General features: G+C 41.9%; 1 protein-coding gene across 3 annotated transcripts in view; it reads right to left on the reverse strand.

Moving 5' to 3' along the window:
* Positions 1–22,641, reverse strand: part of BANK1 (B cell scaffold protein with ankyrin repeats 1) — a 282,847-nt gene that overhangs the window by 234,141 nt on the left and 26,065 nt on the right. For 2 of the 3 annotated variants that reach the window (XM_039541897.1, XM_039541894.1), the window contains exon 2: positions 5,177–5,575. In XM_039541897.1, coding sequence (XP_039397831.1) covers positions 5,177–5,575 — 399 coding nt within the window. Of the gene's footprint in view, positions 1–5,176; positions 5,576–19,735; positions 19,758–22,641 lie in introns of those variants that run through there. The other variant, XM_039541895.1, reaches the window with a different exon arrangement.

Genomic DNA, 22,641 nt, shown 5'->3' on the forward strand with positions numbered 1-22,641 from the left:
CTAAATTGTGCCTACAAATGATCGCGGGAATAAAACCAGAGGCCCAATTAAGTCTAGGCTGAAAAACCAGGCCAATAGGATCTCTTTCTTAATGAATATATAATAGTAACCATAATATCTAGGAGAAAGTACATGCCTAGAATCTTGGCTGTCTGCAGTGTCAGGTTGACAGCTACTCTAGAGTGGTGAGAAGCGGGGGGTGGAGGGGAAGAGAGAAGGGGGAAAGGCATAGAGTAAAACACAGTGTTGATCTGTACTTTCATCAATATTAAGAAAAGGTGAGGCAAAGAAAAGTCAAAATACTAAATTAGTAGAGTCACTTTGCATTAAAATTGAACACACGGTTATATAGAAGAGTAAATAGAATCTTAGTTGCTAGCTTGGGAAAATACAACCTCCTAAGTCCTAAGTTTTCTGTACAGCCTATATTTCTAATGACACGTATTCAGGCAGTTAAAAAAACAGAAGAAAAGGTTTAATTGAGCTGCTCAAGAGACATCACTGTAAAAATTCTCACGCCTTTTAAGAAGTCTTGCTATGCCAATCTCTTAACAGCAAAAATATTTGCATTCTTCCTAGCACTAAATAGGAACATAGTAAAATCTGCCACCATCCAGGAAACATATGTTACATAGCATAATCTCTGAGTCTCAGTTCCTCATTTGCTCCCCCTATGTATGCTCTCAACCACAGACAGCAAACCCTCCTGATTTTAGGTTTTCTTTGAATCATGCTATGCTGTGAACTGGATCTCTAGTGGGTACATTATCTAACTATCAACTAACACCTTTATTTGAAGTGTGCATGTTAATTAGTATTATTTATTTAGCTAGCACAATAAGAGTACACAGCTGGAGAGCAGTGCCAAAGGGTTGAAGTTGGCACAATCTGGTGTGGTAAAGGATATTTCAGCCAAATGAAGAGATATGGAGCTGGATTTCTTGGTCCATTCTATCCATTTCATGCTGCTCAGACAGCACAAAGAGAATAGAGTCCCGCTGGAAATTAACTAGCAGAGAATCCCCTTGCCCAGAACTCCCTCCAGGCGTAAAGCCAGAAAACCCTGCTTCTGTGCCAGCCACCCACTCTGACGTAGTGGCATGGCACGGCAGAGTTTCTTAACACCTAATCTACATTGATGTAAAGTCTGAGAGTTTGTAAACCAGTGATATAAACCAGAACAGGCCCTCTTCTGTTCTATCTAATGCTAGGACTAGCCCAGTACTGAATCATGGAGCCAAAATCAGCTGCCAAATGGCCTCCTGTGCCCTGAAATGAATGGAACTCAGCTGCAGAGAACTGATGCTGTGGTGTCAGATATTTAATACTGAAATGTGCCATGGAATACATGGGTTTTAAGGAGAAGAATGGGAGAGTTTTATCAATATTGATTAGGAGGCATAAGAGGTATTGTGCAAGGTGGTACAAATGTGCAGACTGAACAAATTAGCAGCAATTAATAATGTTATGAGAAAATGGAAAAGAAAGGAGTAAAATATATACAATTTTGTGTTCTGTTGGTCACTATGTCAAAAGTTGTTGCAGAAACAGAGGGGATAAGAGATAGGTGATGAAAATAAGAACATAAGAATGGCCATACTGGGTCACACCAAAAGTCCATCTAGCCCAGTATCCTGTTTTCTGACAGTGATTACTGTCAGGTGCCCCAGAGGGTATGAACAGAATAGGTAATCACCATGTGATCCATCCCCGTCATCCGTTCCCAGCTTCTGGCAAACAGAGACTAGGGACACCATCCTGGCTATGGATGGACCCTGCCCATCCTGGCTAATAGCCATTGATGGACCTATCCTCCATGAATTTATCTAGTTCTTTTTTGAACCCTGTTATAGTCTTGGCCTTCACAACATCCTCTGGCAAAGAGTTCCACAGATTGACTGTGCAGTTGTGTAAAGATTAAAATGAGATGTGGGTAGGCTGACCAGATGTCCCAATTTTATAGGGACAGTCCCGCTATTTGGAGCTTTGTCTTATATAGGCGCCAATTACCCTACTCTCCCGCCCCCCATATTCCCGTCCTGATTTTTCACACTTGCTGTCTGGTCACCTAGGTGTGGGCAGGCTACCACATGAAGAGAGACTGAAAACCTTGAAAGTATTTAGCTTAGTGAAGAGTAAGAGGAGACATGATGGAGGCATACAAAACATTGGTATACAAAAGGTACTTCTTGTCCTTTCATTGAAAAGCTACCAATTTAAAACTGATAAAAGGAAAAAAAGGTTTTACAACATCCGTAAATAATCTGTGAAAATCACTACCACAGGTTATCATTGAGACTGCTTAGCAGGATTCTAAATAAAAGATTTATATGGATAATGCAAACATCCACAGCTACATTAGACAGAAGTAAACAATATAAGAGATGTACATCTTTATACTTCAGGGCATACCACTAACTGATACAGATTAGGAAGAAACTTTCATTGTAATCAAGTGATTTTCATATTTGTCCACTACAGCATTTTTTTTTTTTTGCACCTTCCACTGAAGCAGTTGATACTGGTCACTATTAAAAGACAGGATATTGTGGGTGCCTTGTCACTTTACGTTGTCATAGTCTGCAGTCTGATACTGTAAACAAATGCTTTGTGACTCTGACCAAAATGAAGAAACAACTTTCTTCTAAGAAACTGTATTTGTTTTTTTAATAAACGTTTGCAGTTTCCTGTTTGCAGTTTCCACTGATGTGGAAGTACAGTCCCTGTGCTAAATTCTCCTCTTAGCTATACTCATGTGATCCCATTGATTTCATTCCCATGAATGACAAGGTTACTGAGCCAAAGAGCTCTTTCCTATTTAATAGTCAAGCATCAGTAATGCACTGTAGGAAGGTGCAGAACTTTTCTGATGACTCCTTCTGGAAGCCAATTTGGGTGACTCTGATTAGCTTTACTCCAGAACATGAAAGGAAAGAGAGGCCTTGAGGGAAAGGTAGGAGCTCCTAGCGCAGAGATGGCCGAACTTACTGATCCTCCAAGATGCATATGATAATCTTCAGAAGTTCAATAGCCAGGCGCACCTGCTTGGGGCTTCTGCCCTTCGACAGGGTGGTGGGGCGCCTGCCGGGGCCTAGGCCTTCAGCAAGAGGGCAGGTGCCTCATGCAGGGCTGAGGCACCTAGACCCCCACCCCACTGGGCAGAAGGCCCTAGTCCCACCACCCTGCCACAGGGCAGAAGCCCCAAGCTCTTCCTCTTCCCCCCACCCCAATCTGGCAGGTGGAGAATGGGGGGGAGGCTCCATGAGCTGCACTTTTACTCTAAAAGAGCCACATGTGGCTTGTGAGATGCCGTTTGGCTACCCCTGTCCTATAGGGAGAAATATTAATCGTCAGGAAATGTGCAGAAAGCTTATGCAGAGGAGGGGATCTAGGACTTCTGTTTGTAAGTACAGTCGTGTCTGTTCACTTGGGTCTCAACATACTTTCAGTTACACACCAGCGTTACTGCAGAGTAAACCCCCATGTTCATGTAATTAAAGACTGTGGGTCTACTTCTCCACACCACTGACATAGTTTTATGCTGGTGCAACTCCACCTCATGACAGCACTTTGGTGGAGTTGCTCTAGCATAAGACTGGGACAAGAGAGTGAGGAAAAAATCAGACCCTATGTTTTAATTCATATTCCCTGACTTTTTGAGTACTTCATTTTCCAACCTTCAAATGTTTAATGTCAAGTTTTTGATGGACTTTCCTTCCTCTTTTTTTTTTTTTGGAAAGTAAAAGAAAAGAAACTCTGATGTGGAGCTACTTGCTAGATAGCAACACAACATTCTACCCGGCACATAATGTGCAGTTTCTGAGGTCAAGGCTCATGTCCTGCTTCACTGAATATGCACTTTGCATGCTGAATGAAAGTTTTCGAACAGCAGCTGTAACAAAAAACTAACTTATATGGGGGCAAGAGTGTGTGTGAGTAATATAACCACACAAAACAGAAGGAGTTTGGGAGCAGACAGAGGACTGAGAGGCTATGAAAAAGCAGCAGCAGCAAATGCCTGTCAGGAGTGCACATCGGGTGATGTGTGTGGAGCCTGTGATAATATTACTGGAGTGGCCTCCCCAAATTGATTGTGATACAGTCTTCCTACAAAACTGACTACAGATGGTGCTAGGTACAACGTGACTCCTCAGTTCCATTTCTACAGCACAGTAAAGTACTAGAAAATGAATTTCAACCCTGTGCAATGGGCCAGCACAAGACTATTCACTACTTAAGCTCTTAAAATAACTCTTATGTTGACCTCCTGCTAGTGCTGATCTGCCTCAGCAGTCATGTAACAAACATATACAGGATGCAATTCTATTTTGCAGAAACTTCTTGTTTCAGCTGGTGCAGAAGATTAGCATACTGTTCAGCTTGTGTGTGCGTTGGAGAGAAAAAGAATGATTGAAGTGAGCCCAAACTTTGTGGATGGCATATTTGCCATATTAGCTCATTGCCTAAGAAGTTCTGAACTACGAAATTAAGACAATTTGAAAATTATGACAGGTTTCAGAGGGGTAGCTGTGTTAGTCTGTATCAGTAAAAACAACGAGGAGTCCTTGTGGCACCTTAGAGACTAACAAATTTATCTGGGCATAAGCTTTCGTCGGATATGACCCACTTCATCAGATGCATGGAGTGGAAAAATAATTTCCCCTCTGTTGATACTCACACCTTCTTGTCAACTGCTGGGAATGGGCCACATTCACCCTAATTGAATTGGCCTCGTTAGCACTAGCCCCGCACTTGGTAAGGCAACTCCCATCTTTTCATGTACTATATATTTATTCCTGCTTACTGTATTTTCCACTCCATGCATCTGATGAAGTGGGTTATATCTCACATAAGCTTATGCCCAAATAAATTTGTTAGTCTCTGAGGTGCCACAAGGATTCCTTGTTGTTTTTACTGAAAGTTATGAGACATGCATACACATTTTTCAGCCATACTAATGGCAGGCATTAGATTGATATAATTATCTGAATCCAGGGGTCAGAGAAACAAGAGTATATCATCCCTTTAAGCTCATCAGACAGCTTCTGAAGAACATTCACTGAAGTGTTAGACTTTCCAAAGTTACATACTCCTTTCTCTGGATCTAAGAGTAGGATAACTTTAATCATAATTACGTGACAAATATATCATCAGCAGGATTAAAATTTAAAATTACCTTGTTGAATAACACCAGCAACAATGGAGAGATATTCCTCGGGATCCTGATCGGTGGAGATCTCTTGGCTTCTTTGGTCTAAAGTCAGTATCTCATGTAGGACGTCTGAGTTCTCCACCCCACAAAGTAGAATCACTACCCTACCTGGAGGCTCAAGGACCCTGACCAAGAAATATCTTCTCTTTTGATCCAGGCATTTTAGAAGTCCATTTGATAGTATGATCAGTTTACATCTATAACATGATAGAGAGTGTGACTCCAGATGCTGAAAAGATAAAGTCTCTAGGTTGTAAAGTAAGATTCCTTCTTCCTTTATAATGTGTTTGAAAAGTGATTTTAAATACAAAGCCCATTCTTCTGCCTCTTCTTCATAAATCACCAGAATGTCCTTTGTATTTTCTGTAGGAAAGAAAACATTTTTAACCTTCATTTTATCTAATATCCACAGCTACCATGTTAGATTTTTTTCTCTTTGTAATCTGAAACAGAATGGTAGAGATAGACATTTGGATTTTCAACTGTTTTCAGAAAAAAATGAAATTTATGTTCCAAACTAGAACATAAATATTTTTGAAATTTCCTATGGAATAGAAATTCTGATAAAATTTCTGATAAAATTCTGAACATAAATATCCCTTTTGAAATTTTTGTTTGGAAATTATTTGAAATTGTTTCAAAACAAAATATGTTTAATTTTTTCCTTTTCACATTATTTATTGTCTTTATGTTTCATTATGTCTCATTAGTAGAAGTGGTAGTACATCTCATATATCAGATCATGTCATATTATGCAGACAAAGTATAATATTCAAAACAATTACTTTCTTATTTTTATGTTTTATTTACAAAAAAATATTGGGGCAGCTGTTACTTAATACAGATTAAAGCACCTTATTTTGTTGTTGAAAATGTCTCTTGTTTGTGATGTAATGAAGTAGTTTGACACTTTCAACAAGAAAATAATTGTTAAAAGTGTCAAACTGTTTAATTACAACTTGAATAGGAGACACTAATCTAGAAAATAAGAAAGTGTTTTGATCTAAAAAATAATAGAATACTTTGAGTATATTCTGTCCTCCTAATATGACATACCATATTATGACATGACTTGACATATATGATTGATATGTCATTTTATGCACTACAACAATTGACATGTTGGGAACTGGGTTGGTTGTTTTTTCTATATATTTATTTTAAAATATTAATGTAAATGCTAATCTAATAAAAATGGGAATAGTTCAGCATCTGGCAAGTTGCTACAGCTAGAGAAACAAAAGGAAATGTCACATAAAGTAGGTAAAGGCACACCCATGATGCTGACATTATAGATGATAGGATGCCATTGACACCACTGATATATTGATCAACAACAGTATGCAGCAAAATACAATATGACATCAAATGAATTAATAGAGTTCTATCCCTTTAAGCTCTCTTATGTTGTAAGGATTATAGAAATATATTCTAATAGCAATTGTCACAAAGTTAATCACAGCTGGTTCTAAGCAACAGCATCCACAGACTACATAGTTTTAGCTTAGTAATACAGGTTTGTATGCTATGGATCATAGTCGACACTCAGTTATAATGATGTAAGTCTGAAGTAACAACACTGACGAAATTACACCTGCTTTATGCCATTTTAAGTGTGAACAGAATTTGGCCCAACACATTTGATAATTATATTAATTTAAAAGCTCCGGTTTTAGATTTCTCTTACTAGAAAGCACCAAATGAATAGAAAGTTCATTTCTATCCCACTATACACTAGTTATTTTGATTTTTTAAAATACTGTAAACAAACAAAGCTTAGCCATGGGAGCTGCATAGCTCATATAGGCATATAAACATATACCACACAACAGCACACACCAACAATAAATACTAACCAATTACAGAATTAAAAATTCATAAATCAAACATCGTCTGTCATTTATATATTACATGTGCAGTAGAACAGTGGCATAAGTACATGACCCTTTGTGCAAGAAATGATGCTTGTGTAATGAAGATTTTCTGCAGAGTCTATTCAGGTCAAATCTTAAAGTCTAACTTGGGTAATTATAGGGCCCCATCACCATAGTTACTGAGCACCTCACAATCTTTATTATATACACTCAGAGAAAGAGAGAGCCTCACAACACCCTGTTGAGATTATTCCCATTTTACAGATCGGGATCTAAAGAACAGAGAGACTAAATGACTTGTCCAAAGTCACACAGGGCACAGCAGGGAAGAAAGCCCAGATCTAAAGAGTCCTAGATTAGCAATATCACCATTTCAGGGTAACTGCTGCTGTGTCCCCACTTCTGTGATACACTCCAGGTGTTCCCAGTCAGGTCTCCAGTTTCCCACAATCACCTGTCTCCGTGTAGGGACCCTTATACACTGTCTTCTGACCAGGGTTTTTTAAGCCTGCACAGTTCCCTGCCTTACACTGTGATATCCCCAGCAAGCCAGCCTACTGAAAGGTCAGCACCTGCGCTTTGCTTTCTCTCCAAGGGCTATGATCAGCATACTGCCAGCAGTTACAAGTTACCACACTGCTTTTTCTAAGCAAGCACCTTTATTCTTAAGGTAAAGGCATTACATAAGGTAAAGGCATTACACAAGAGAAAACATAAGGACACAACAAAAATTCGTATACACATGCAAAAAGCTTACATTTTAGTCACGGGTCCTAACCCAAAAAGAAGAGGCAGGGTAGTTGCAAGGTTATTGTAGGGGGGTTACACTATTGCCACCCTTATTTCTGCATTGCCTTCAGTGCTGGGTGGACAAAGAGCAGTGGCTGCTGGACAGGCGCTCAGCTCTGAAGGCAACACCCTGCAAGCAGCAGCGCAGAAGTAAAGATGGCATGGTATGGTATTGCCACCCTTACTTTTGCACTGCTGCCTTCAGAGCTAGGTGCCATGCCAGCAGCCACCACTCTCCGGCAGCCCAGCTGTGAAGGCAGCACTGCCGTCAGCAGCAGCGCAGAAATAAGATTGGCAATACTGCAACCCTCCTACAATAAACTTGCAACTCCCCCACACTCCTCTTTTGGGTCAGGCCCCCTGCAGTTACAACACTGTGAAATATCAGATTTAAATAGCTGAAATCATGAAATTTACTATTTTTAAAATCCTATGACCGTGAAATTGACCAAAATGAACCGTGAATTTGGTATGGCCCTAGTTATAGGACACTGGGCTAAGCAAAATGGTTTCAGTTTTACAGTAGTTTAAGAAAGAGGAGTGGCTGTGAGGCTTTTTTTTTTTTTCCAGATCCTTGTCTTGATTTTGGTAAATTGTACAGGAGAAAAGGATAAAAGAAAAAATGTTATTAGACAGAGTTACATAAGGAATATCAGAAGAGGAAGCTCACAAATTGTAGGGATAGAAAAAGACCCTTATAATTATCTAGTCTGATCTCCTATACCACAGACCAAAGGACCTCACCCAGCAATTTCTGCATCAAGCCTATAATTTGTGTTTGAGCTACAGTATTTCTTTTAGAAAGACATGCAGTCTTGATTTAAGGACTTCAAGTGAAGGAGAATTCACCATACTCCTATGTAAATTATTCCACTGGTTAAGTATTCATTGTTAAAATCTTCACCTTCTTGTCTCTTCATGGTATCTCCTTTTGCCTTTTTCTGCTAGTTTAAAGAACACTTTACTATCAGAAGTCTCTTTCCCATGTAGGTACTTTTAGACTGTGATCAAGTGACTTCTCAGCCTGCTGTTGGACATACTTTGCAGACCTCAAATCATTCTTGTAAAACTACATTTTAGTCACGGGTATTTTTAGTAAAAGTCATGGACAGATCAGGAGCAGTAAACAAAAATTCATGGCCTATGAGCTGTCCATGATTTGTATTATATACTCCTGACTAAATCTTGGGTGCTTGGGGGGCGGCCCGGAGGCACTCTGGGTGCTCTGGGACTGGGCTGGCAGCTTGCGGCCCGAGACCCCTGCTGCTGCTGGGAGGGGCAGCAGTGCATGGTCCGGGACCCCCGCTACTGCTGGTGGCGGGGGTGGCACGCAGCCCGGGAACCCCCATTACTGCTGGGGGGGGGGGAAAGGCGTAGTTGCCCGAGACTGACGCACCAGCCGCTGCAGAAGTCACAGAGATGACTTGTGACCTCTGTGACAGACTCGCAGCATTATCTATGGGCCTTAGTAGGTCAAAGTCCTTCCAACTCTGGCAAGCATCGGCCTTTCTCCCTTGGACAGAAGGTTCTGTCCGTTTGCTGGATCAGAAAAAAAGGCTTTGAGTCAGTTTACCTGCAGTCTTTTTCTGCCAAAAGCCCTTTGTCTGCCAAAAGCCCTGGTCGCTGGAAAACCCACCTTAAACCAGTATATGCAAAGCAATCCAGGGTATGGTACATCTAGAGTTGGTTAGTCTTAGTAATTCACCTTACTCCCTCCTACCATTTGTAGTTCCTAGAGAAGCTTTGCTAACCCTCCATTGTGGAGTAGAACACAGTCATACATAATAATGCAGCTCCCAGTGGCCGCAGTTTGCAGTTCCAGCCTGCACCACTTCCCGCAGCTCCCATTGGCCGGGAACAGCGAACTGCAGCCACTGGGAGCTGTGGGGGTCTGTGCCTGTGGATGGTCAATGTAAACAAAATGTCTCATGGCCCACCAGCAGATTATCCTGATGGGCCATGTGCCAAAGGTTGCCAACCTGCTCTAATCATTCATCCTTTATATATACACCTCTACCCCAATATAACATGACTCAATATAACTCAAATTCGGATATAACACGGTAAAGCAGTGCTCCGGGGGGAGCGGAGCTGTGCACTCTGGTGGATCAAAATAAGTTCGATATAACGCGGCTTCACCTGTAACGCGGTAAGATTTTTTGGCTCCCAAGGACAGCATTATATCAAGGTAGAGGTGTAGTATAGTACACAGGGGCGGCTCTAGGCACCAGCAAAACAAGCTGGTGCCTAGGGCGGCAAAATCTAGGGGGCGGCAAAAGGCTGGGGCCCCAGCTCATCCTGCCGCTGAGAGCCGAGGAGCGGCCCGTCCCCTGCCGGGGGGGGCGGCAGGCTGGGCCGGCGGACCTGCCGCAGTCATGCCTGCGGGAGGTCCACCGGAGCCCCGGGACGACTGGGCCTGCCGCAGGCATGACTGCGGAGGGGGCGCTCGTCCCGCGGCTCGGCTGGACCTCCCGCAGGCATGACTGCGGCAGCTCAAGCGGAGCCGCCGGACCCGCGAACCGTCCGCAGCCGCGGGAGGTCCAGCCGAGCCACGCGGGACCAGCGGTCCCTCTGCAGTCATGCCTGCGGGAGGTCCGCTGCTCCCGCGGCTCCAGTGCGCCTCCCGCGCATGACTGCTTGGGGCGGCCAAAAAGGTAGAGCCGCCCCTGATAGTACATAATGCATCCCAGAATGGTTGACAATGAATTGCTGCTCACTCTCAAACCAGAGGTGATTGAAAATTTTCAAAATATATTTGAAATAGAGGCCCCCACATTTTCAAATAGAGGCCCCCACATGGCCAAAATGTGAAATCAACCTTATGCAAGATAGCTCTCTATCCCTGTTTTAAAATGCAATTCTAATAAAAAGTGTTTTATAATACTATATTTCTCATTTTACTTAGAGCTAAAACTAAGTGCTATAGGTAGGGCCCTACCAAATAAACGGCCATGAAAAACGTGTCACAGACAGTGAAATCTGGTCTCTCCCCATGAAATCTGTTGTTTTGTGTACTTTTGCCCTATACTATACAGATTTCATGGGAGAGACCAGTGTTTCCCAAACTGCATTTTTCTGCAGTTTAAAGAACACTTTACTATCAGAAATCTCTTTCCCATAGGCATGGGTCACATGCTGGAGGATTCTCTGCAGCTTGAGGTCTTCAAACCACAATTTGAGGACTTCAATAACTCAGACATAGGTTAGGGGTTTATTACAGGGGTGGGTGGGTGGGTGAGATTCTGTGGCCTGCATTGTGCAGGAGGTCAGACTAGATGATCATAATGGTCCCTTCTGACCTTAAAGTCTATGAGTCTATGTAGGTACTTTTAGACTGTGATCAAGTGACTTCTCAGCCTGCTGTTGGATAGACTTTGCAGACCTCAAATCATTCTTGTAACTTTTTTCTGAATCCCTTTCAGTTTCTCACCATCCTTTTTGTGAACATCAGAACTGGACACAGTCTTCCAGTAATTGGAGAAGAGAAGAGAAGAGAAGTTGGTTTCAGCAAGAGTTCTATGCATGGCAGACATGCAGCATTGAACCCATGGCTAGAAATGTCTGCAAAGTGCTTCTGATTCTTTTAGTGTTACATAAATATAAATCTTATACACAAAAGGTGAAATTCACATCTGTGCAGAGGGACATCAGAAAGGTTATGCACTGTCTCAGTCCAAGAGTTAAGAGAAGTCGTAGTCTGAAGATGAAGGAATGGTGGGAAAGTTGCCTTGAAGGTATGAAATATGAAAAAGCCTTATATTTTTCCAAATGCATGTTTTTGTTTTAAAAGATTGTGCAAACAACTGGACCACATGTGGATATGATATACCTGGATAGAAATTTCATACTCAAAAGAGCCTAAGTGATTTGGGAACATGTGACATTTTATACCTTGGGGGAGTATCCTGTAATCCCCATATTCCTCATTTCAATATAATTGTGATCTTACCTATAAAGCATGCCTTGTAAGGTATCAGGGGAAAGGTTATGATCTGCTGAAAGTCATTTCTCTATCCATATGTGTATATCATTAATGCATATGAAGTTATGAGAATTGTGTTGTATGGTTGTCACTAAAACATGCTGTACATTGGGGTATCTGCCAGATATTAGCTCCCCAGAGGCAATAGCCAGGAAAGTAACCAACACCCAGGAGAGGTGTCAAACAACCCATCAGCAGCCATTGTCCAGCATGGGAGCTACAATGTAATGACTCACGTGCATGAGGCCACACCAGAGGAATTGCTCAACCTTGCCTGGAGACTCAGCAATGCCCCCCGACATGCCTGGACTTGCGCTCCCCAAGCACATAGGACTGAGGGTATAAAACAGACACAGTGGCCACATACTTGGCCTTTCTCCTTCACCCATCTATGCTGCAAGCAAGAAGGCCACTCTGAAGACTCCAACTAAGGGGACTGGCCCAGATTTCGAGGTGGAAATCTGAGTACTATGAGCTGCAATATCCAGTGGGGTGAGAAAAACTGTTTAGTCTAGTTGTTGCCCAGTCTAATAGGGTTGAGCATTTAGACTGCGTGCTTATATTTTATTTTATTTTGGTAACTAACTGACTTTTTGCCTATCACTTAATAGCAAAAATCTATCTTTTGTAATCAATAAATCTGTTTTACAGTTTATCTTTACTAGTGAGTTTGTATGAAGTGTGTGGCAAATATGCTCAGATATTGCAAAGGCTGGTGTATATCCACTTTCCATTGATGAAGTGCTGAACCAATTAATAAATTTGAACTGCTCATCTTGAGCAGTGCAAGATGGTATATTCCTGAGGTGCAGTGCTGGGAGTTGGGGGGATTAGGCTGGTGCTTTTCTGTGTGTGATTCATGAGTGTCTCTGGGAGCATTCATGCAATCTAGCTGCGTGCGGGGCTCCGCATACTGTTGTGCTGAGTGATCACAGCACGTGGAGGGGCTTGCTGCTGGTCTCTAGCAAAGCACTGTGAAAGAACTGGAGAGAATTAAGGGGGCACAGCAGTCCCACTGTCCCAGGCTGCACCCCGGGGATCTCGTGACAGAATACAAAATCCCAAATTCCACTGTGAGTGTGTGACTATGTCCTCAGTTGAGTGAGGATGAAAAGGGTAGTGGTTTGGGGGAGGGCAAGGTTTAAGATTTTTATTAAGGCAAAATTACAATAAAATTTTCACAGACTACATCATACATTACTTATTATGTATGAAGGATCAGATTAATATTCAAAGTTTTAAGTTGTTTACTGAGAGGTGGGCTATATCTCTTTTTTGCAATATTGATGTTTTTTAAAGGGAGAAAACACACAATGGTGTATTTATGTAAGGAAAGGGAGTGAGTGAGATGTATCTATTATACATTTGCTGGAGAAAGGGATCTAAGACATGTATCATATAAACTTTAATTTAAGGCATTTTTCTTTCCTGATCTTTTATTTATGGGGACACTCATAGGATTGGTACTTCATTACAGCAGTTTGGTGAAATGTTTATTGTTTAAATAAGAAGGCAAGTGCTATTAAATTACATACAGCTGTCTTTGATTTAGAGGTGGGAGACAAAGTGGGTTTGTTTTGCATTGTGTTTCTCTTATTTTTTTTTAATTTGTGCCATTTGATTTGTTGCTTTCTAAGATACTCTTCTCAGTCTTGATTTAACATTTTTTTGTTAATAATAAATGTAAGAGCTGTGTTTATTAATTACTGTGATAAACTCAGGACAGACCGCTGTAGGGGGTAGAAAACGGTCCCAGAAGCTGAGGAGGGGTGACTACAGGTCAATCAGGCTCAGCAGAGAGGGAGTTACCTGAGGTCAATTAGGATCAGCTGATTCTAACTAAGGGCTGCCTGAGACCTTTTTAAACCCTCCCCTTTGGAGAGAGAGAGAGAGTGTCAAGCTATAGGAGTAGCAGCAAGGGAGCAATCTTCTCCAGGAGGAGAGGCTGCATTTTCTCCCATAAGGGAGAAAAACAGGCCAAAACACTGGCTGAGAGAAGGGTGGACTGCCCCTGTGCAGCCAAGAGCGACTGTTTTGGTGAGATGACCAAGCCCATCTCACCAAGGCAAAAAACAGCTGAGGCTGGTGAGACTGGTGCCTTTCCACATTACATTTATTATAAAGCTGGCAGGAATCACTGTTAAAGTGGCATAGGTGATCAAATGTAGGGCTAACTGCTACTCACAGTTACTTATCCAAAGTAACTTAATTAAAGTCAGTGAAATGACTATAGAATTACAATATAAACTGTGAGCAAAAAATTGCCGTTACTTCGAATATTTGCAAGGAGCCTACAGGAAGGTGATCAGGTGAGATATCTTCCCCTGCCACAGTGAGATTCAACGACCCATTGTGCCACTAAGTATTCCTGTATTCACACCCTCCATGCTATTGTAATAATCTTTGTACAAAATGTGCCTTGTAAGTTATCATATGAAAAGTAACAACTCTCTGGTCATTAATATTCTTGCTTGATGCATGTACATGATGTATATTAAGAGTTATGAATATATTCTGGAATTATGACTAAAGTATGTGTAAGCCAGGTATAGCCAGGGACTTATTAAAACAGGTCTATTGTTTACTTCAATTTACAGATAAGCAGTAAACAGGAACATCAAGACAGCTGCGGGAGGATATGGCAGGAAATAGAACAATTTGCATTTCAGCAAATACAAATGGGGGAAGAAAGAGCATGGAGCTTCCTTCATCAGACTCAGGGTTCCCTTTCTCATAAACTTTACTTTGAAGGGCTTCAAAGGTTTATTGGTCTATAAAGACAAGGGGTCTGAACCTCAAGAATAAGCAATTGAACCAACTAATTTATACAATACTACTCTATTATAAAGTGTATAGAGTGAAGTCACAGCATTGTGAAATGTCTGTGTTAACACTATATGAGGAAATATGGATACTTAGTGATATTATGTTTTAAAGTCTGTGTCCAAACATGAAGAAACAAATGCTCTCCCAGACGAGAGAGAAGGCAGCTATTCACCTATCTCTTATGCAAATTAAGCATGGTGGAATCAAAACAACAGAAGCCTCACTTTACATGCAAGGGGATGGGGAGCCAACAGGAAGGAAAAAAACAGCATGAAGTCTTCCTGCCTCTTAAAGCAAGGTCATTGAAATTTGGAAGAGATAAGCAAGGACAGGTGACATCTTTGGCATCCATCACTAAACAGACACAAGAGGCCAGAACTCTTGCAAGCTGAGAAAGATGGGTCCTTCAACCAAAGATTGATAGATACTCCCTGTAAAAATATTCCTCTTTAAAATATAGATGCAATTCTCTAAGAAAGCTTACTTGAAAACTACATTACACACAGACTTCCACCTCCACCCTCACTCCTCAAAGTAAAATAATTATTACCGGGTACAGAAAAAGATGAAGTCCAAATATAATTCAATAGAACTCAATAGTGAATACAGTATAGCAAGTATTTCACTTTTCAGTCTCCGGGAACTGAACATGGATGAGAAACCTACTTACGCAAAGAATGTACCTTGCTAGATTAAGCTTTAGACATTTTGATGCATGTTTATACTTTTATTTGCCTGTAAACCTTTCAAACTATTTCTTTTACTTGGCATCACTTAGCCTATGTCCAATTGCTAATAAATATGTTTCATTTTTTCCATTATAAACCAACTCACTTCTGTGTTTAAATGGAAGAGTGTATTTAAACTGTTATGTGCTTTTGTCTCTTTACAAGAACAAACCTTTTTTCTCTGAACTGTCCAGTGGTGGGAAGGATATTACAGAGCACCTGGTTTGGGGAAAATTTGGGATTGGGAGTGTGTATTACCCTGCAAGTAGTAACCAAGGCTGCTGCAAGCCAGTGGGTGGCTGTGGGTCTGTAAATAGGCTGCTGGGGTTCAAGCTACTGAACCAGGTCTGCCTAGCACACAGACACTCAGAGTGTGACTTGCATGCTTGTGGGCTTGTTGTGAACATCCCAAGTTGGCAGCTACAGCATAAACATTGTGAGACACCCAGGGTTGCAGGGCAAGTAGTGACACAACTCCTCATTGCACCCTGTACTGCTGTCACAACCATCCATCACTCAAAAAAGGAGAGACCACCAGTCTATTTCTTGTAAGGCAGGGAGTTTTGCTATTAACTTCAGTGAAGCCAGTATTTCACATATAACACTCAACAGATAGGATTTATTTGTTTCTTTCACCTAGGCTGGTTTTGACACAGTTTCTTAGAGATAAAAGGTTCTGCAACTGTTCACCAACTCCCTAGTTATAGACCAAGCAACAGTTAAAAGCCTCTACAAAGCCAAAAACCTACTGTATGCCCCAAACATTCATCTTTGTATATCACAATATTATTTTTCCCTGTAGAAATATTTCTCTTTAAAATATAGATGCAACTCTCTAAGGAAACTTACTTGAAAACTACATTACACCCAGACTTCGATCTCCACCCTCACTCCCCAAAGTAAAATAATTATTACAGGGTACAGAAAAAGATGAAGTCCAGATATAATTCAATAGCTCTCACTGGTGAATACAGAATAGCAGGTATTTCACTTTTGAGCAAGAATTTTCCCTTTACTGTTTTTATCTCTCACTATTTTTCTTTGAAGTTATTGCATTTTGTGTATAATGCAAGTTGAGAAGAATTTTGTTCCTGCAAAAATTAATGTAATAGAAACTATCACCACCTGATAAAATTAAGCTATGGTTCAACTGTTCATACTTGGAAGCAGAGTCAAAGGTAGAAATAAAATGTATTATTAATTCTGCAATGAGAAACAGTAGGACAGTTTATGTAGTCATCCATAGCAGGAAAGGACTTTTCTGACAAGCCAAAGTATTCTGTAGGTTACTGATGTGTGGTCACCCATAAAAGCATATCACAACACTGCCATAAAACGTGCCCTCTAAACCATGGTTTGAAAAGAAAAATGTTAATCTAGTATGCTTCAGGAGAGACAACAAAAAAAATGTTTTTTTGCTTGTAGAGAGGAAAATCAGGAACTTTTGCAGGCGGGAGGGTGGAATTTCCAAGATAAGGATTAGAAGGGATTATGAAGAAAAACAGAGTAAAAGAGAGTAGGAAATAATTGGAAAACTGAAGAGAAAATTACTTTAGAGAAGTGTGTGGTGTACCAAACAAATTTATCTGGGCAGGGGAAGATCTAAAATGTTTAGTGTTTTTTAACTGCTTTTAAGCATGTACATTAGATAATCAGTTTCTCTATTAATCTGATTTATAACAAGCTTCTGCTTTCTTCTTCATTTCAAATTAAGCAAAAAACACAACCCGCCGAATTGGTGGGCAGCAATCAATCCTGCGGGGGTCGATTTATCGCGTCTCGTGATAAATCCACCTCCGAGCGCTCTCCTGTCAACTCCTGCACTCCACTGCCATGAGAGGTGCAGGCGGAGTCGACAGGGGAGTGGCAGGCGTCGACTCACCGCAGTGAAGTAGGGTGACCAGACAGCAAGTGTGAAAAATCGGAACGGGGGTGGAGGTAATAGGAGCCTATATAAGAAAAAGCCCCAAATATCAGGACTGTCTCTATAAAATTGGGACATCTGGTCACCCTACAGTGAAGACACCACGGTAAGTCAATCTAAGTACATCGACTTCAGCTACGTTATTCACGTAGCTGAAGTTGCATAACTTAGATTGATTCCCCCCCCCCAGTGTAGACCAGGCTTCAGGGTCACTGATCCTTCAGGTTAACATCAAAACAGAATCACAAAAACAGGGCCTTTGCACAGATTCCATTATATTCTCTACAATATACATTTTCCTGAATTTAAAAAGAATTTAATAAGATATGTTTAGCTCTTCTCCCTGATGAAAGGAGATCTTTGGCAACCTACAGGAATACACAGTTTTATTTAGCTCTTTCTACACAGCAATTTGAAATGGTGTTTCCAACTTTCTAGACAGCTGCCTTTGAATAAGGTATTTGCCAAAAAAAGGGCATAACAGAGCTTCCATGGATAGCATAGACAGGATCTAACCATGTTAAAAATGGCTTGGGACAATTCCATTTTCTCATCCTGTTTTAATAAAACTAAGGTTTTATCCCAATTTTAGAAGAATCCTGATCAGCATATCATTCTGGGTACACTAGCATTTGCTATATTTGCCCCACTTTTTTCAGTCTGGAATGGGGAAGGGAGATCGGCTACCAACCCTTTAGCTGTCCAAATCTCCCCCACTCAAGGAGTCCCTAGTTTTTCACTTTGAAAAACTGGTCATCTAAATGACAAGATGCTGCCTTATGACAGCTGCTCAGTTTCTCCCTCTTATGTATGGCATCTGCAGAGCAACACTCTATAGATAAAATTAGAGCAGTCACTAGTCAGGTCCATAAGCCATTTTAAAGCATCCTCTCTGCTCAGTGACCAGTGTGAAGCAAGTTGGTGCTCTGTGTCTAGTAGACAGCTGTCCATGACCCATAAACCTCTAAACCAAGCAGTCTTGTTTGCTGTCTCAGCAGAGGCACCAAGGACAGAGTGGACATTGTTGCAGAATATCTTTTACAGTTCTAAATGAAATGAGGAAGATTGGATGAATGTCGCCTAGGCTATAACTCTTTGGTTGATAGTGGACTTCATTTTCCATAGTTGTCAATACAGTACTTTTCGCCAATGCTAAAAATCACAAAAAATAACCACATATTTTCTCCGGAACAGAACGATGGGGCCAGGGAAGTGCTAGGCTTTTAATAGTCAAATATGCACCTATATTGTTATCTTAAACTTGGATTTCCACTGGCAGAGAAGCTAAGCAGAATGCCATCTTAGGTGAAGATGTGGCATGCTCTCCCACTATCCCCAATTCCACTGAAACCCCTCCCTCCTAGTCTGCAGGGTCCTGACTCAGCAGTAATGGAGAGCTGCTTGGGGTTGAAGAGTGTTATTGGGAGTGGGTGCTCTCTGCTGCCTTATCCCCTCTTGAACTTACCGGGATAAAGGTTGCAAAATAATGCTGACCCTGTCATTTCTGCATGCTGCCCATCCTGCCTACCAAGGAGAAATTAGTCACTAGTCAGGAACCATGTTATAATGAGACAAGAGTGTGATGGAGAGATGTGCACAGGCACTGGTCTCCATGCGAAAGCCCCAGCTCACCACAGATATAGAATTTCTCCTCAGTATAAAATCCCTCTCAGTTCTGTGTGTGTGGAGGATGAGAGGAGAAGGTTGACCACCAGGATCACCTAGTTAGAGCAATTAGGATGAAACTTGACAAGATGAAACTCTGGAGTCTCCTGGCCCCTACGTAGACTCTAACTCTCCACAAAGAGTAACATATGGCCATTAATCTGTACATGTGCCTTCCTGTGACAATATAATATACTATGGAATTCTAGAAAAGTTCCACCAGAAACCAAAGCAATCCCTGTAATTTTTTTGGTGAAAAACGAATGAGACTATTAAATGTAATGTTAATCAGTGTCCCTGAGATAATTAACTCTCTCCTCCCACATCAGAAGTGAATTCACCAAAGTACTTGGCACACATCCAGTAACATATCTCACTATGCATCTATCTCTGACCTGCTAGACCTCAAGGCAAATCCCCTGAAGCAAGCCAAAATAGATTTGTGTGGGAGGGACACCAGAAAACACTTTAGAGCTACGCTTGGATAATGGAAAATGTTTTCCCATGTTGCTTCTCAGAGATTTGCCACTAATGGAAATGAAGATTACAACTATTTGCTTATAAGCTTTAGAGTGAGATCATGAAGTACCTAAAATGTGGCAAAGCAGTGGGCACACCTGTTTCAGTTAAAGCAATTATCTTAGAGGAAGGGCATTTCTGCCACCACCACACAAACTAGCTCGGTGATTGTATTTGTATTCTCAAATTTCTATTAAACTATTGTGTAATGCGTACGGTACATTGTCTGCATTTCTTTGCCTTCAATTGCTAATTCCAATGATATTTGTGTAAGTAAATGCCTTCTCTTACTGTACATAATTAGCCTTCACCTCTTGCCTGTTGCATTCAGTGATATTTAGTAAGGTTTTTGATACTGTCTCGCATGACCTTCTCATAACCAAGTTAGGGAAATACAACCTAAATGGAGCTACTATAAGGTATGTGCATAACTGGTTGAAAAAACGTCCCCAGAGAGTAGTTATCAGTGGCTCACAGTCAAGCTGGAAGGGCATGCCATCTAAAATCCCTGGGTGCCTAAGTTTCAGCTGCTAAAGTCCCCATAGGCACCTAAAAATCTTCCAGTGAGCAGCCGCCTAATGTGTACAGCCACATAAGTCCTGTCTTATGCTTAAACCTGGGAGGGGATCTTCAAACTAAGTGTTCCCCCATCTGTCAAGCTTGTGGGGCCTTATCCACTAGACATTCTCAGAGGTTGCGTAACAGATTGGGTCTGGCACACACACAAAAAAGGTGCCAGAGGAATAGGTGCTAGAGCTGTTTAAGAAAGAAGAATTCAAACTGAAACAGGTGCAGAGAAGAGCTACAAGTATGATCTGAGGAATGGAAGACTCAAAGAAGGCTGAGGGGAGATATGATTGCTTTCTATAAATACATCAGAGGGATAAATACCAGGGAGGGAGAGGAGTTATTTAAGTTAAGCACCAATGTGGACACAAGAACAAGTGGATATAAATAGGCCATCACCAAGTTCAGGCTAAAAATTTCTAACCAGAGGAATGAAGTTCTGGAACAGCTTTCCAAGGGGAGGAGTGGGGGGCAAAAAACCTAACTGGCTTCAACCCTGAGTTTGATAAATTTATCGAGGGGATGGTATGACAGGACTGCCTACAATGGCATGTGGCCTATTGGCTACTGCATGTAGCAAAAATCCCCAATGGCAGGAGATGGGACACTAGATGAGGAGGGCTCTGAGTTACTACAGAGAATTCTTTCCCAAGTATCTGCCTGGTGGGTATTAGAATCATAAAATCATAGAAGATTAGGGTTGGAAGAGACCTCAGGAGGTCATCTACTCCAACCCCTGCTCAAAGCAGGACCAACACCAACTAAATCATTTCAGCCAGGGCTTTGTCAACCCGGGCCTTAAAAACCTCTAAGGATGGAGATCCCACCACCTCCCTACGTAACCCATTCCAATGCTTCACCATCCTAGTGAAATAGTTTTTCCTAATATCCAGTCTAGACCTCCCCCACTGCAACTTGAGACCATTGCTCCTTGTTCTGTCATCTGCCACCACTGAGAACAGCTGAGCTCCATCCTCTTTGGAACCCCCCTTCAGGTAGTTGAAGGCTGCTATCAAATCCCCCCTCACTCTTCTCTTCTGCAGACTAAATAAGCCCAGTTCCCTCAGCCTCTCCTTGTAAGTCATGTGCCACAGCACCCTAATCATTATTGTTGCCCCCCGCTAGGCTCTCTCCAATTTGTCCACATCCTTTCCATAGTGTGGGGCCCAAAACTGGATGCAATACTCCAGATGTGGCCTCACCAGTGCCAAACAGAAGGTAATAATCACTTCCCTCGATCTGCTGGCAATGCTGCTACTAATACAGCCCAATATGCTGTTAGCCTTCTTGGCAACAAGGGCACACTGTTGACCCATATCCAGCTTCTCATCCACTGTAATCCCCAGATCCTTTTCTGGGGAACTGCCACTTAGCCAGTCGGTCCCCAGTCTGTAGCAGTGCATGGGATTCTTCTATCCTAAGTTCAGGACTCTGCACTTGTCCTTGTTGAACCTCATTAGATTTGTTTTGGCCCAATCCTCCAATTTGTCTAGGTCACTCTGGACCCTATTCCTACCCTCCAGTGTATCTATCTCTCCCCTCAGCTTAATGTCATCTGCGAACTTGCTGAGGGTGCAATCCATCCCATCATCAAGCTCTTTAATAAAGATGTTGAACAAAACCAGCCCCAGGACCGACCCCTGGGGCACTCCGCTTGATACCACCTGCCAACTAGACATCAAGCCGTTGATCACTACCCATTGAGCCTGATAATCTATCTTATAGTCCATTCAGTCAATCAATACTTTTTTAACTTGCTGGCAAGAATACTGTGGGAGATCGTATCAAAAGCTTTGCTAAAGTCAAGATATATCATGTCCACTGCTTTCCCCATATTCACAGAGCCACATGTCTTGCCCACATGCCCAGGACCATTTGGGATCAGGAAGGAATTTCCCCCCAAGTCATAGAATCATAGAATCTCAGGGTTGGAAGGGACCTCAGGAGGTCATCTAGTCCAGCCCCCTGCTCAAAGCAGGACCAAACCCAACTAAATCATCCCAGCCAGGGCTTTGTCAAGCCTGACCTTAAAAACCTCTAAGGAAGGAGATTCCACCACCTCCCTAGGTAACCCATTCCAGTGCTTCACCACCCTACTAGTGAAAAAGTTTTTCTTAATGTCCAACCTAAACCTCCCCCTCTGCAACTTGAGACCATTACTCCTTGTTCTGTCATCTTCTACCACTGAGAACAGTCTAGATCCATCCTCTTTGGAACCCCCTTTCAGGTAGTTGAAAGCAGCTATCAAATCCCCCCTCAATCTTCTCTTCTGCAGGCTAAACAATCTCAGTTCCCTCAGCCTCTCCTCGTAAGTCATGTGCTCCAGCCCCCTAATAATTTTTGTTGCCCTCCGCTGGACTCTCTCCAATTTATCCACATCCTTCTTGTAGTGTGGGACCCAAAACTGGACACAGTACTCCAAATGAGGCCTCACCAGTGCTGAATAGAGGGGAATGATCACATCCCTTGATCTGCTGGAAATGCCCCTACTTATACAACCCAAAATGCCATTAGCCTTCTTGGCAACAAGGGCACACTGTTGACTCATATTCAGC

The sequence above is a fragment of the Mauremys reevesii genome, linkage group 5 (genome assembly GCF_016161935.1).
Source record: "Mauremys reevesii isolate NIE-2019 linkage group 5, ASM1616193v1, whole genome shotgun sequence".
Classification (NCBI taxonomy): domain Eukaryota; kingdom Metazoa; phylum Chordata; order Testudines; family Geoemydidae; genus Mauremys; species Mauremys reevesii.